Source organism: Jatropha curcas, chromosome 3 (genome assembly GCF_041381405.1).
Source record: "Jatropha curcas cultivar XTBG-Jc1 chromosome 3, XTBG_Jcur_1.0, whole genome shotgun sequence".
Classification (NCBI taxonomy): domain Eukaryota; kingdom Viridiplantae; phylum Streptophyta; class Magnoliopsida; order Malpighiales; family Euphorbiaceae; genus Jatropha; species Jatropha curcas.
In genome coordinates this window covers 10,009,542-10,025,528 of record NC_143153.1, presented here as the reverse complement: position 1 = coordinate 10,025,528, position 15,987 = coordinate 10,009,542, and the positions used below count along the sequence as shown (strand labels likewise).

Sequence of the window (15,987 nt, the reverse complement as noted above, 5' to 3'; positions counted from 1 at the left end):
AATAAAAAAATTTGAAAAAGCTTTGAAGTAGTCAAAGAACTGAAGCATACAATCTATCATTGTTGTGGCCGGATCACTGGGCTTCGTGAGCTGCAAGCGACGAGTCGTGCATTAGTTTTAAATTAATATAAAACCGCCTCATTGTGCGAGCTCTAGTAGTTGGCGCAGGTCTTGGCTAGCGTTGGTTGGTAGTTTTCGGTTATATATATAAACCTGCGATTTTTCAACGAGACGATCGTCGTTCAGTCAAGGGACGAGAAGCCTGTAATCTTCTAACCACATCGTGATTGTTCTGGGAGCACAAGATGGCCACTGGCGATGCTGGCCATTGCAGACCTTTCACTATCGCAATGGTAAGGTTTTAATGAAGAAAAAAAAAAAAAAAAAACGATTTTGAAGAAGATGATGCATTTATTTTTTGGTCCCTCGGTGGTTTTCAGTTTTTCATTTGGGCTCTAAAATCTTTTTATTTGTTCAATTCGGTCCTGAAATTAATTTTGATTAGATATATAAAAATCACTATAATTCCATCAAAGTCAATCAAAATCTATACAAAAAGTCTCACCAATTTCACAAAACTCTATGTAGAATTCTAGTTGAATCTATAGAAATTTTAGAAAATCCTCCAATTTCATCAAACTCAACAATTCTTTTAAAATCTTATACAATCCTAATTCAATATACCCCTGTAAATAGATTTGGTTTAGTTTGAATTCGGTTATTTCAAATTAAATTAGTTATTTTGCACTTAAAAATAAATTATCGGAATCCAACCAAAATGAGTCTGTTTGGTTCAAATGTTGGGTTAGAAGCCGAAAATTGCTCACTTTTAATAACAATTAAAGGAAAAATATATGAAAAATAGCATAAAAATACACCCACCAAATTAAATAATGGTTTTATAATAATCAAATTCGAAGGGTTCTTTCACCGAAAAGCACAAACCATTTTTTGTGATTCTGGGGCAAATCAAAAGCCCTAACACGATATCGTGCAAAGAATACTGATATATATAACTCTTGTATAGGAAATTTATACTGCTTGGTGCAGGAAATTTATTTTCTAAGCTATTTTTCTCGCTTAGAACATGTTTGATATGGTGTAATCAGCCATTTTCTAAGCTATTTATCTCACTTAGGCCATATTTAGTATGGTGTTGTGACATCTCAACCCGGCAAAGCGATCTTAAGAGGGTGGGTAGAGCAAAGCTCCTGGCTAGCTTCTAGGATGGCAGGCTAGCTAGGGCAGTGGAATGCGGGATACAAGAATGAATCGAATCATATATCGAAAAGGGGAAAACTAATCATTAGAGGCGCCTTTTGGTGGAATGGCTGGAGAGTTGGAAGAACTCCAGGGTTAAGCGTGCTCGCTTAACGGAAATCCTAGGATGGGTGACCTCCTGGGAAGTTTCTTATTTCACCTGCGGGACAAAACCGTGCAAGTCTTGCCAATCTTGTATGGGGAATTTGACTTGATCCAAAGCGGACAATTTCTCTAGTGATTAGAGTCGGGGCGTGACAGTTGGTATCAGACCCGGACCCCCTCCAGTAGATGTATGGTTCGAGGACGAACCATGCGGAAGCTGTGGGCCTGTGACATCCCGACCCGGCAAAGCGATCCTAAGAGGGCGGGTAGAGCAAAGCTCCTGGCTAGCTCTTCTAGGATGGCAGGCTAGCTAGGGTAGTGGAATGCGGGACACAAGAATGAATCGAATCATATATCGAAAATGGGGGGGAACTAATCATTAGAGGCGCCTTTTGGTGGAATGGCTGGAGAGTTGGAAGAACTCCAAGGTTAAGCGTGCTCGCTTAACGGAAATCCTAGGATAGGTGACCTCCTGAGAAGTTTCTCATTTCACCTGCGGGACAAAATCGTGCGGGTCTTGCCAATCTTGTATAGGGGATTTGGCTTGATCCAAAGCGGACAATTTCTCTAGTGATTAGAGTTGGGGCATGACAGGTGTAATCAACTTTGTAATGTAATTCTTATTCCATTACATGATTGATTATATTTTTTGATTAGACCTTTTTTAACATTGTGATTTAACTGAGATTACATATGTAATCTCCATTACTTAAATTGATGTAATATTCATTACATCAAAAAATACATCTTTTTTTCATTACATCAAGTCACTTTAATTAAAATGCTACCACTACCGCTCGACCACCACTACCGCCATCGTTCGACCACCACTCCACCATCCCCACCACCACCACAACCACTCTACCATCACCACCATTCCTCCATAACCACCACCACCACCATCACTCTACCACCACAATCACCACCACCACCATCACTCCACCACTTGCTCTATCACCATCACCATTACTCCACCACTACCACTGCTCTACTACTATCACCACCACCACTGCTCTATTACTACTATCTTAACAACCACCACAACCACCACTCCACCACTTTACCACCACCATCGCTCTGCCACCATTACCACCACTGCTTTATCACCACCACTGCTCTACCACTATACCACTACCACCACTACTCCACCACAGTACCACCAGTACTGCCATCCTCGCTGTTGCTCCACCACCACCTCAATCACTCTACCACGACCACCACTCCACCACCACATAATAAAAATATATTTTAGTGTTTGATATGCAACAGTCAATGGAAATTATGTTTTCTTTTATTTTATTAAAGGAATGGAAAGAATATAATGAAAAAGCACTAAAAATATTAAAATGCCTATAATTTTATTTTGTAGTTTAATTTATTCAATGGAAATATGTGAAAAGAATTAATTTCTAATGACTTTGACTTTTATTTTGTTATATTATATTTTTTTGGATTACTTTTTTTTTATTTTAATTTTTTAGTTCAAATAAATTTATAAATCTAAATGGTCTTTAATAGCTTAATATAGTGAATAACTTTTAGTTTAAATATTTTTTTGTATAAATAATAATGTGGTTGTGGTGGAGTAGTGTTTGAGGTAGTGGTGGTTCTGGTGGTGGTGGTGATGGTGGTGATAGAGTGATAGTTGTGGTGGTGATGGAGGTGGTGGTGGTGTAAATAGTCAAATTAACACTTATATCCTTCTATTATTAACAAATAGCTTTGGCGTCCCTAAATTAATGGTCTGTTAGATAAATGGGTCCTTCCATCCAATTTTAGTCCGAGTTGCCGTTAAAGAAATGCTAGAAGTTTAAAATAATCTTTTCCAAGTGAAAATGATTATTATGTTATGGAAAACTAAAGGACATCATTTTGTATCTTTTGTAAGGGACCCTCTCCATCCACGTGGACCATCCTTATCAATCTCCTCGGCCACTTTCTTCATTGTAGAACACTCTCTTTCCAACTGATGCACCTGAGAAAACATGCTATCCATTTCTAGTCTTAGCACCTGATTCTCTCTCACCGATGTGCTTCAGGTAGTACTGTTCCACGTCTACGCCGCCACAATCGTCGCAGCAGCAATATCCAAGATGGCTCCCTCCTCTACCTTTTCTTATTCTCTTCTTATCAGCGACAACCTAGCAATTTTTGTGACGCCGTCTCCACCATTAATGTTCTGGCGATTGCATGGTTAAGTTGTAACTGCTTGAAAAATAAAACTTGAACCACCGTCCTCAGTGGAAGCCGCTGGTTCTGTGCTGCATGTGTGCATGCCTCTAATATCAGCTTTTGGCAATCCATCACTACGCAAAACTTTTCTTGCTTTGCTTCTGATATCCATGAATAAATCTTGACAGGAAAAATGCAGATGATACAGCTTTTAGGTTCGTTTGAAAATTGGAATTTGGATAAAATATAAGATTTTCATCTTTTCTACTCTAGGCAGGTTTCAATAAGGGTAGCATCGGGTTTAATTTTGATCTGTCTCCTCATTTTTCACTTTAATTTGAATTTTAACAGCAATTTAGAGTGAAATTGGATGGAAGGACTCGTTTATCTAATGACCATTGATTTAGGGACGCCCAAGCTATTTGTTGATAATAAAAAAATGGAAGTGTTAATTTCACTGTAGCTTAGGGACGAAAAAGTATTTTACTCAAAAAAAAATGATAATTACATTTCATAAAATTTCTCAATTACATTACCAAATATAGTAATGGAATATTGATTACATTCTATTACACTACATTACATTTTTGATTATATTGCATTACATCAAACCAAAAACAGCTTCAATAAAAAAGTCAAAACTCTATCCATCCACTCATTCACCTTTCACTCAATAAATAATTTTACTAATTATATGTATATCATAGTATTTGTAAGGTTCCGTAATTTCAATTAAAATAATAATAATAATAAAATGTACAATGAAAATGACAAATTTGAAAGTTGCCAAAAACACCCATTATAGGATGTTGGCAATTGGTCCCATTTAATGTATAAAAGGAATAATTTTTAGTATATCATTATTGAACATTACTCTTACATATATATAGTTTGAAATCATTTTCAAATCTTTGGCTCATAATCTTATGTTTCATAATTACAGCAATGGATAAAGAAAATAATAAAATAATAAAGAGGCTAAAACCCAAAGTTTTGAAAATATAACAATCAAGAAAAGTAAAAATTAATAATCTAAATGATAAATATTTATATTTTGATCAAGGGTAAAGAGGTGGAAATACTATTTTTTAAAATTTTTGTCATTATCATTATTAAAATAAAATAATAAATTTAATTTTAATAAATATCAATTATCAAAAATATTATTAGTATACTATATATTATTTAAAAAGAATAAGTAACGCATTGGAGCCCAAAATATCATTTGAAACACCTAACACGCAATATGTGGTTTCACAAAAAAATAATGATCATGGGAGACATCACCACTTGAATGCCAGATGATTATGGCTACTAGGTATGGAAGCGAGCATGTAGCCACGAGTTTTGTGCCATCTGTGTCTTGTTTCGTCTGAAACTTTAATATTCGTTTTAGATATATTTGAATATCTTTATTTGAATTCATTTAAAATTTTAATATTTATAGCCTCTTAACATTCGTTTAAAGTTCAAGTATTCAAAATATTTAAATTATTCAAATTAGAATTTATTTAAAATTATATTTTTAAGTAATACATAAGCTCCAATGAATACTAATTATTAAACCTATTTAATATAGCTGATAATGGGTATTCAAATATCTATATTTGTACCGTACATATCTATTACGAATAATAATTTCACTATTCTATTTATTTTAAATCTATTTTATAATAATTTATATCCTTATTAAACAAATCGAAGTGGAAGGAGTATCCTAAAATATCCGTCCTGCTTTCATCCCTAATGGCTACAATTATCATTAGCGCAATGCATAAATCTAACCCTGAACTTTCTCCGATTATTTTTGTGTCCCCTGAACTTTGCGGGAGACCCATAATGATCATATACTTTTATTTTCTTCAGTAACTATGCATCTTGCTACGTAGAAAATAAGTAGCATGTATTCAATCGCTTGAAAGAGAGCGATGACTTAATTTTAATACCAAGTGTATCAAACGTGATGCTTCTCCTTCCAAACTCAAACAAAGTCTTTAGTCCACATGTGTACCCCAAACAACCCATGCACAACTCATAGGTTATCAAAATAAATCTCTCTCTTTCACCTCCTTCCATTGAAGATCCACTCTCACTCTCTTTGTTAAAAACTTAAAATGAAGGCTTGTATGGATTTCAAAATTTTTGTCCAGCTTATCATTTTCTTTTCGCTTCTATTGTCGTTTCTTTTGATTGTTAAATAAAGATTATTACGAAATCATTCAATTTTGAAAATCAGCTGTAACAGTGACATAAATATATAAAGAACAATTGAGTATTGAATTAAGAATAACAATACCAAAGAGAAAAAAGAAAGAACAAAATCCTCAACTGTACAATATGAAATCCCTAACAGTAATACCACAACGACAGAGCTTCAACTCTTTCTCTCTCTATTTCTAATTCTAATTTTTTAAAGTTGAAAAGAAAAAGGTGGTTTCAGTTACAGTGGACGCCATTCAACGAAATTGTAAGAGAGCGCTCTAGGATTTTTTAGGAGAGAGAATGGTAGAGATCCTGTTGTTTTTGTTTTTGTTTGATTTTTTAAGTAGTGAATGATAGAGATCTAGTATAGGAAGACATAGATGAAGCTTGAAGAAGAAAAATGAAGGACCGTGTGAGTAGGCATGGCCACCGGTTCGGTTCTAACCGGAACCGAACCGGAACCGAACCGTACTGTAGACGAACCAAAATCGGACCGAAACCGGCGGTTCATAATTTTGAACCGGAATTGGCGGTTCAAGAGCCGGTTAAGGTTTATGTGAATGTTAAAATATGAACCGGAACCGGCGGTTAACCGGCGGTTCCGGTCCGGTTCGAACCGGATGCACAAAAAATTGTAACTTAAATTTTTTATAAAAAAATTTATATCACTTGATTTGATTGTAGTTGATTTAATTTATGGTAAAGAGAAGTAAAATGGTACATAAGTTATAAAAAGTGGTGAAAAAAATACACATTTTTTGACTTAATTTATATAAAAAATGGTACATGAATAATTGATTTATATAAAAAAAAATACTTTCAAGTATAAAAAAAAGACTGCAACGGATTGTTTTTTATATGATAGGTGTTTTTTTATTTATTTTTTGGTAAATAAATTTTATTCATTTTTAATCATTTATTTACTGTAATTTACTAAATTATCCAAAAATATAGTTGTTATTTTTCTGTTATAAGGGACAATTTGGGAAACTAATAAATGAGAAATATATATAAATATGATGAGTTGATGATTTTTTATTTCACAATCAATTCTCTCAAATTTCCATAGTTTATTATTTTTTCTATTGCTTTATTTTCCTTAATATTGGAATTATCTATTGTTTATTTTTTATTTTCTTACATCCAATTCCAAATTCTTTCTCTAATCTCAAATTTTTCCATTCGTAAATTTACTTCATTTGATTTTTTAAATAATTTTCTTAGTATTTGAAAATAATAATTTCCAACTCATTCCATTAATTTTATATTCCATTTATAGTTTTTTATATTAGTAAATTAGTAAAATTTGTAAATTTAATGTAATAATAATTCTAAGTTAGTTAATAGAAGTTTTTCTTTTAAAATTTATAATAATTCATTTAGTTAATAAAATTTAAACATTTTAAAATTATTATTTATTCATGAATTCGGAATCAAAATTTTATTATTTTTTTAAAAATTTACGTAATGCCGGAATCGAATTGGAACCGTAATTTGAACCGTCGGTTCGCCGGAACCGTGTTGAACCGTGTCGGAACCGGAACCGGAGGTTCAAGGATCGATTCCGGTTCAAAATTTTAAACATCTAGAACCGGCGGTTCAGTGAATCAGAACCGACGGTTCACTGAACCGGCCATGCCTACGTGTGAGGGAGAAGGCAAGTAGGAATCATTTGTGTAGGTAGAAGATTCTAGAAGGTCATTTTATTTTTAAATGGAAGGGACATCACATAATCCCAAGTGACATCAATTAACACATTCATTTTTTTTTTTTTTATTTCAACGACGTTATAGTTATAAAAAAAAAAAAAATAGAAATCTAAGGTCATAATAGGTCCTGTAAAATTCAAAGAGTTACATATATATTTGCAACTTGCAGGAAGAGAAATATGGCAACAAGGTTGAGGAACTGAAATATGAAGTAAAGAGTCTAATTTATAGAGAGATGGAGCCATTGGCCAAGCTTGAGCTCATTGATGAAGTTCAAAGGCTAGGCTTGAAGTACCATTTTGAGATGGAGACTAAGAATGCACTAAATGTTGTCTATTCAAACACTAATAATGGTTGGCCATACGATGATGATCTTTATGCTACTGCACTTCGTTTTAGGTTATTTAGACAACATGGGTATCATGCCCCCCAAGGTACCACCAACTCAATTATTTGTCACTTTATTTACGGCGGACTGTTTGGTTCAAATTGAACCTAACGAATCCAAACTGAACGGGTTGTTTTTTTTTATATCAAACCAAATCCATTCCATTTTGTTTTTTTTTAACTATTTTTGAAAGATTTAGATTTATTTTTAGGATTTATAAAAATCGAACCAAATCGAAAAATTTTGGTTTTCTCGATTAAGACCGGTATAAAACCAAATATCTAAAATTTCATACTAAATCAAACTGAATTTGATTGGTTCAATTTTGTAGTTTAGTTTGAACCAAACTAATTTTGTAGCATGAATAAACGATACTATCAATTTTTATTTTTAATAAAAATTCTTGAAACTTATTTAAAAAATTATAATAAAACAAAAAAAATTGAAAATTTCTATGCAAATATTTTTTTTTCATGATTGCAAACCTAGGTTTTAAATTGAAACCATTGGTTATAATTTCAAAATATGGGGAACCAAGACCGTATCGTACGCACACGGTTTCGGTTACGGTTTGAAATTGAAAATTATTCACTACAAAATTTGGTGTGGATTTTAACCAGTTTGATTTTAATTCGATACCGGTTTGAAACCGCAGCATGATCATAGGTACCTATACCTCTCAAATCCATTTTTTAATACTCAAATCTGTGATACATTAGTCTGGTATCTGAAAAAACCTGACCCTTGCCATCCCTATGCCTGGTCATTCACAACAACCTTTCTAACGTTTACTGTAGTGTGGAGATAAAAGGATTACCTAACGGTTTGTCTTATCAATCTATAAACTCTGCTTGCTTGGCTATTGGAGTAATGTCATTGTTTTAATATTTTTATTATTTTTTCATTAAGTAATTTATCTAAATCAAAGATGAAAGAAACAGATATCAACATTCTCAGTTTGTTTTAATTTTATCTGGGTAGATATATTTGAGAGGTTCAAAGATGAGAAAGGTGAATTCAAGGCATCACTTTGTGAGGATGTGAAAGGAATGTTGAGTATGTATGAGGCTTCTTTCTTTGGGTTTGAAGGTGAAAATACAAAAGATGAGGCCAAGCTCTTTAGTACTAAACGTTTGGTGGCTCTCAAAACGTCTGCATCTGGAAGTTTTAGCAGGAAAATAGAGCATGCTTTAGATATGCCAATCCACTGGCGGCTGAATAGGATGGAGGCAAGATGGTTTATTGATACATATGAACAAGAGCAACACATGAATCCTACTTTGCTTCAACTCGCTAAACTGGATTTCAACATGGTGCAATCTATTCATCAAAAAGAAGTTAGCAAATTTGCTTCAACTCCCTTTAATTTCTTTGAGCTTTTTTTCAATAGGCATGGCAAAATAATGCGAAACCACAAGGATCTAAGCCACTTCGATCAATCCGAATAGAGCAGTTTTTACCAATTTGTCAATTTTTAGGTCGGATTTAGAATGAACTGAAAATCAAATTACAGAGGATAGGGTTGGGATCAGTATTTGATTTCACTGCCTTGTATTTATTTTTTAATTTTTACTTGTTTTGCATGCTTTTTCTGCCCATGCCCATGAGCCCAATAGGTTATTAAATCAAAATACCGATGATTGCACTTTATAATTATAAAAATGACATTGGTATGTTTTTAGGAGGGGTAAGCAATTTTCTGTTTTTAATCGAAAATTGAATCAAACTGATTCATTTTGACCGGATTCGAGTAGTTATTTTTGAAATTCAATTACTGATCGGTTTAGATATAAAAAACTATTTGATTTTTAATTTTGGTTCAATTACCATATATAACTAATAAATTTATTTTTAAATCTAAAATAACTAATTTGTTTTGCAATAACTGATTCAAATTGAACCAATCCAATTTAATTCAGTTTGAATCTACCACTTAGTTCCAGATTTGATTACAATAAAATTATATACAAACAAATCAAACCGAATTAATTCAGTTTGATTCTGTTTAGTTGACGAAATGCTCACCTTTAATATGCAATGCTCATACAGGGTTTTCTGTATTCCGCCTCAGCCATTTCTCTGTAAAATTTTCAGATATCTATAATGTATATTATGTAACTCTTTGACATCTACATGCGTCATAGAATTTTTATTTAAAAATTTTCAAGTTTGACTTGCGAAGAGATGTAACATCTTGAAATACAATTGAAATACTCTTGGACATATCTATATTTCAACAATTAATTATCTGCTTCAAATTGATGTTCCTTTACTCTTATTCTCATGCAACTTCAATTAATTATTGTAAATTTCAGGTGGTGGGTGGATTTGGGATTAAATAAAATAACCTTTGCTCGAGACAGGCTGGTAGAACACTACTTTTGGGTTTGTGGGATGGTTTTTGAGCCAGAATTTGGACAATACAGAGATATGGCAACAAAAATTCTATGTTTGATTACTGATGTAGATGATGTTTACGATGTTTATGGTTCACTAGAAGAGTTGGAACTTCTCACAGAATTTATAGAGAGGTAAACTTATGGCTACTGGGATTTTATGCATGGGATTATATTGCTGCTGATTCTCATTTGTATAACCCCTTTGTCTTTTAATATGTAGATCCTGAGAGGTAATTCTTATAGTGACTTTTTGTTGGAATTGTAGGTGGGACATCACCAAGATTGATAAGCTTCCTCATAAGATCAGATCAATCTTCTTGGCAATGTACAATACTACCAATGAAATTGGATATTGGACTATAAAAGAGAAAAACTTCAATATTATTCCATATTTAAGAAAAGAGGTTAAAAATTTAACTGGACATGGTTCCTATATCATTTTTTAATTAATAAAGCTTAAATAACTATGATATTCTTTTGTTCTTGTAGTGGGCAAAACTCTGCAGGGCCTACCTTACAGAAGCAAAGTGGTACCATAAAGGATATAAACCAACATTAGAAGAGTATCTAGATAATGCAGTTGTTTCAATAGCAGCACCCCTCATGTTATTTTGTTGTTATTTTCTTACTGCTGATAAAATAACCACAGAGGCTTTAGATTTCATAGAAAAACTTCCAACTATCGTGCGCTGCCCTTCCCTAGTTCTTCCAACTTCATCGGTAAGTCTTGTCAATGTCATTTAAAATTTTATTGACACATTTTTGACAATTAATGCATATATATTTGTTTAATGCTTAGTATGAATTGGCAAGAGGAGACAATCTAAAGGCTGTCGAATGTTATATGAATGAGAAAGAAGTTTCAGAAGAAGTTGCTAGCCAACATATCAATCATTTAGTCCATGAAACATGGAAGGAGATGAATAAGGCCATGCTTTTTAATTATCCCTTCTCAGAACCTTTTCTTAGCGCTAATCCAAATCTAGGGAGGACTTCTCAATTCTTTTACCATTATGGAGATGGACATGGCTACCCAGGAAATGAAACCAAGGCTGACCTTTTGCCATTGTTGTTGAAGCCTATTTAATGTCAAACGTCAAGATTACTTAATTTAATTTCATAAGATAGAAATATGTTTTGGATGATCTTGCAATGCCATTTAGTTATTGTATGATATTGGCTACTCAATTTTCATAAATAGTATTTTTTTTCTTTTTTTTTTTTAATAAAATAAACAAATTATCATAGAGTGTATATATATATTATTATAATAAAATATAATATAGTATAACATAAAAGCAGAACATAATTGAAATAGAATATATTTACAATTAGATAATTAATTTTTAATATATATAATTAACTTATATCAAAATAAAATTTGTTGTTCATTAATTAATTAATTTTAAATAAATACATTAGAATTAATTATCAAATTAAAAATAATCCAAATAGCCTGCCATATCTTTTATCACTATTATATATTTTAAATTATAAATTTTCCATTTCAAACCTTAACTTGTTTGAAATGGAATAGCATCAAGAGTCAAGACCACCTTGTTTGAAGCCTATGCATTTTGACCTTCCTTATTATAGATTTTATGCAATCTAATGCATGGTATCTAAAAGATCTAGTTCCATTGCTTACTCGACATTTGATGGGTTTATTATTTGCGCCGAAGAACCTATGAAAATGTGACTATTTTAGTCATATAATTTGGTATTTTTGATGGGTTTGTTGGTCTATGTGATTAAATAGATGCAGATATTAGTTTGACTCTATTTATTTGCCTTTTTGGGACAAAATCACTAAGTCAAAGGATGAGGAGGTGCTGGATTCTTTTTGGAAAATTTATTCAAAGGTTTTGAAGAATAGAGAGATCATGGGATTTTATTTTGTTGGATTTGATTTGATTGTAAATATATTTTTCTCAGTTTCCTTTGAAATAGTCTTCTCTTCTCTTCTATAAAAGGGAGAGATGGGCTATTAGTTGGGATATCGGAGTTTTGAGTTAATAATTCTTTTCTTTAGTTTGTAAGCTTGGAAATGGCCATACGTGGCTGAATTCTTTCAATTCCAGCTTAAGGTTCAATCAAGTGCTAGTCTACCGAAGTGTTGTGAGAATTGTTCTTCTTTTTTACTCATTTAACTCTTCAATATTTATCTATCTCTTGCAATTAATGGTTTAGATAGATATTGTTGTTCTATTTAATTAAGTAAATGGCCAGTTATTTGATTAATTTAGAGTGACAGGTGCTAGTTAATATAATTAATTAAATCCGTAATTGTTTGATTGAGTTAACAATTTGTAGCAATTAATATAGCTTGTTTAGAGCCAGATTTTCAAGTTATATTAAAGGGATAAACAATTTTCTTGAATAGACTACACATGTTGTTTATTAGATTGAATTGGGTCTTTCTTATTCTTAATGCTACCAATATATTTTAATTTTAGGCGCGTGTCAAAATTAGTTATTGGTAAGGGATTAATCAAAGCGCGTTGTCTTGGTTATTCTGTTACTACGGAAAGACTAGATTGTTTAAAGCATTTTTGGTAACTATAACCAATTTATTGATTATGTTAATGAGTCAATTTGAATTCAGTGATCAACACGAAGAACTAGTACAAGATTGACCTTGGCTGGAAATATTTCTCCAATTGAATTTCCCATTTTTAAATTACTATTTTTGCTAGATTCAATAATTTTTCCAATCCTTCCATTCATAATTCATTTTTATTTTCTGGTTTTAAAAATAATATTTTTAATCTCTAGTCTCTGTGGATTTCGACCTTACTCACCATTTTCTTCAAGTTCTTTAAATTGGTAGTGAGATTATTAATTTTGGCGGATTCGACACTGGCCAAATTTTGGCGCCGTTGCCGGGGACTAGAGTTAATTAATTATATTGTTTTTTTTATGACCAGATCAGATAGTACAGGTGATCTCCAATACGATTCTGAAATCGAGAAAACTGCTAGACGATTGAGAAAAGAGGCAAAGCAGAAGAAACAATTGTCTACAGCTGCTACAGTGACTCTAGAGTAAACAATTGATCCTGAAGTTCCTACAACTACTTCACACCCAGAAGAGACTATTGTTCTTGAACTTTCTGAAAGTTCAGGTGAGTTTGAACCGAAAGAGGAGATGGCTGATCAGAGAACATTAAGGGAGTTGGCAACAACTCCAATTAATCAAACTCCTCTTTGCATCACATACCCAGCCTTGGAGGCTGCATTTGAGCTTAAATCAGGTTTGATCCAATTATTGCCCACTTTTAGAGGTTTGTTGGATGAAGATCCTCATAAACATTTAAAGGAATTTCATGTTGTATGCTCTACCATGAAACCCCATGGAATTTCTAAGGAACAAATAAAATTAAGAGCTTTTCCTTTCTCTTTAGCCGATTCTTCCAAAGAGTGGTTATTTTATTTGCCATCCGAATCTATTACGTCATGGACAGAAATGGTAAGAACTTTCTTAGATAAATTCTTTCTTGCTTAAAGGGCTGCCAACATTAGAAGAGATATTTGTGGGAGTCGACAAAAGAATAATGAAACTCTACATGAGTTTTGGGAGAGATTTAAGAAAATGTGCGCAAGCTGTCCGCAACATGGGTTTTCTGATCAAGCCTTAATACAGTATTTTTATGAAGGTTTATTACCTATGGAGAGGCAAATGATAGATGCAGCAAGTGGTGGAGCAATCGATAATAAAACTCCCCAAGCCGCAAGGTAATTGATTTCCACGATGGTTGCAAATTCTCAACAATTCGGGTCTCGCCATGAACCTTCGAGAAATATTAATAAGGTAAGTGTTTCTTCTCTTGAAAATAAAATTAATGATTTAACATCTTTGGTTCAGAATTTAGTTGTAGGGAAAGGGCAGCAAGTTAAAGCTTGTGGAATTTGCGCCTATACTGGACATCCTATAGACATGTGTCCAACTTTGCAAGATGAAAGTCAAGAATAAGCCAATGCAATGGGAAATTTTCAGGTCCTCAACGGAAATATGATCCGTATTCAAATACCTATAATCCGGGCTGGCGAGACCATCCAAATTTGAGCTACGGAACAAAGCCGTCAAATTTTCCAAAATTTCAGAATAGGCAGCCAGCACCTGTTGACGCGTGATTTTATGCCCCCACCTAACCCAGTGATAATATGAGGATAAGGGATAAGGTATCACAGTCAACCAGAAGTGTTTAAACTAAAAATTGAATCAAACTGGTCCAAAAGAGTTTGACCCGCGTTAGGGTTGCGTCACGCAGCTATTACCTGCGTGACGGCACGCCTAGTTGCGTCACGCAACTCTAACGAGGCTGACACCTCTGGCGCGCGCCCGTGCAACGGCCTGCACTGTTTGTATGGATACGCGGCAACTGTATGAAAAGTAAGCTGCGTTACGCAGGTTGCGGTTTCGTCACGCGGGTATAACCTGCGTGATGCGACTATGTTCTGTTGCCCTACCCATATAAATACAACATTTTATGCTAAAAATAGGACTTTTGCACTTTTCTCTCATTTTTCTCTAAGAACTCTAACGTTTTAAGTTAAGTTTTCGGTTAACGGCTAGGGTTTCTTCCCCAAGAACTCAAGTGAGTAACCTTGAGGAAGATCAAGCCATTAGATATATAGATTTGAAATCAAAAAGCACAAAAATATATAAGAGGAGAAAAAGAGAGAAAAGAAAGAAAAAGAAAACGTTTATTCTGTGAAAACTTGATATCAATACCTCTGGGATCGTGAAGCAGTGTCACTAAGCTAATCTAAGTGCATGCAATCCTCAAATCTGAGGGCTAGGTAACCATTTTAACCTTTCCTTTTTATTTTTAGTCTTTTATTTCTTAAAAATCTCATTTTCATAGCATTTAGTTGGTCTGTTATTGGTTAGACGTAACTTTGCCCATTGCTGGACTTTTCTGAGTTGAGTTTAATCGTTTTTGATAAAAAGAACACGTAAAAAAGAGTAGTTTGAAAGGTAGTTACGGACCAGAGCAGCTGCGTCACGCAGCTATTACCTGTGTGACGCGACTGTTCATGTCCAAAAGCCCTTAACCTGGACTGGACCACCCGCGTGACGCAGCAGTTCGTGTACTCAGTCTTTATTTTGTTTTATACTTGTATTTAATATTATGCTTTGAATAAATAATCAATACATCTGAGGATTTTAATAAAGTCACGAACAGTTCCGTCACGTAGCTAGGAGTTCCATCACGCGACTGTTCTTTATAGAACAGCTGCGTGACGCAACTGTTCTAACTTCCAGGACAATAACTAGAGTTCCGTCACGCGACTGTTCTTCATAGAACAGCTGCGTGACGCAACTGTTCCAAGTTCCAGAATAAATGACAAAGAGTTCCGTCACGCGACTGTTCGTCATAGAACAGCTGCGTGACGCGACTGTCTTCAAGTTCCAGAATACTTCGTTTATCTTATTTTAATTTCATGTCATTAAGTAGATTTTTTAATCTTAATCCGGAAAATGATCAATAATGGGCAAATTGTGTTTTAATCAAACCAAATCAATTAATTTATTGTGATTATGAGATTTTAGGATTTATTATTTATTGTTTATTATTGATTATATTATGAAATCTGGTTTGTGGCCTGCCTTTAACCATAAGGCAAGAGCGGGTCTTTTAATTTTATTTGCTATATATTGTGGATGAATGGTGAATGTGATGATTAATTTATGATGAATGCAATGAATGAATCTAGTTGGGACGATTAATTAATTTTCCACATAGGAA

The 15,987-nt window shown here is 33.4% G+C and overlaps 2 protein-coding genes and 1 non-coding gene across 3 annotated transcripts; 2 read left to right on the top strand and 1 right to left on the bottom strand.

The window, feature by feature from the left end:
• The first annotated feature begins 305 nt into the window (after positions 1-305).
• On the top strand, positions 306-11,322 carry LOC149497529 (beta-bisabolene synthase-like). The gene is made up of 7 exons (XM_089719204.1): positions 306-353; positions 7,618-7,882; positions 8,818-9,187; positions 10,149-10,367; positions 10,501-10,639; positions 10,725-10,955; positions 11,035-11,322. The coding sequence occupies exons 1-7, from the start codon at positions 306-308 to the stop codon at positions 11,320-11,322; spliced, it is 1,560 nt and encodes a 519-aa protein (XP_089575330.1).
• A 2,060-nt stretch (positions 11,323-13,382) lies between these two features.
• On the top strand, positions 13,383-13,973 carry LOC149497527 (uncharacterized). Its single transcript, XM_089719203.1, has 2 exons — positions 13,383-13,657; positions 13,742-13,973. Exons 1-2 carry the CDS (start codon positions 13,383-13,385, stop codon positions 13,971-13,973), a joined length of 507 nt encoding a protein of 168 aa, XP_089575329.1.
• On the bottom strand, positions 13,749-13,855 carry LOC149497528 (small nucleolar RNA R71). The gene has a single exon (XR_016320286.1). It is a non-coding gene; the product is annotated as a small nucleolar RNA R71 (small nucleolar RNA).
• Positions 13,974-15,987: the final 2,014 nt, after the last annotated feature.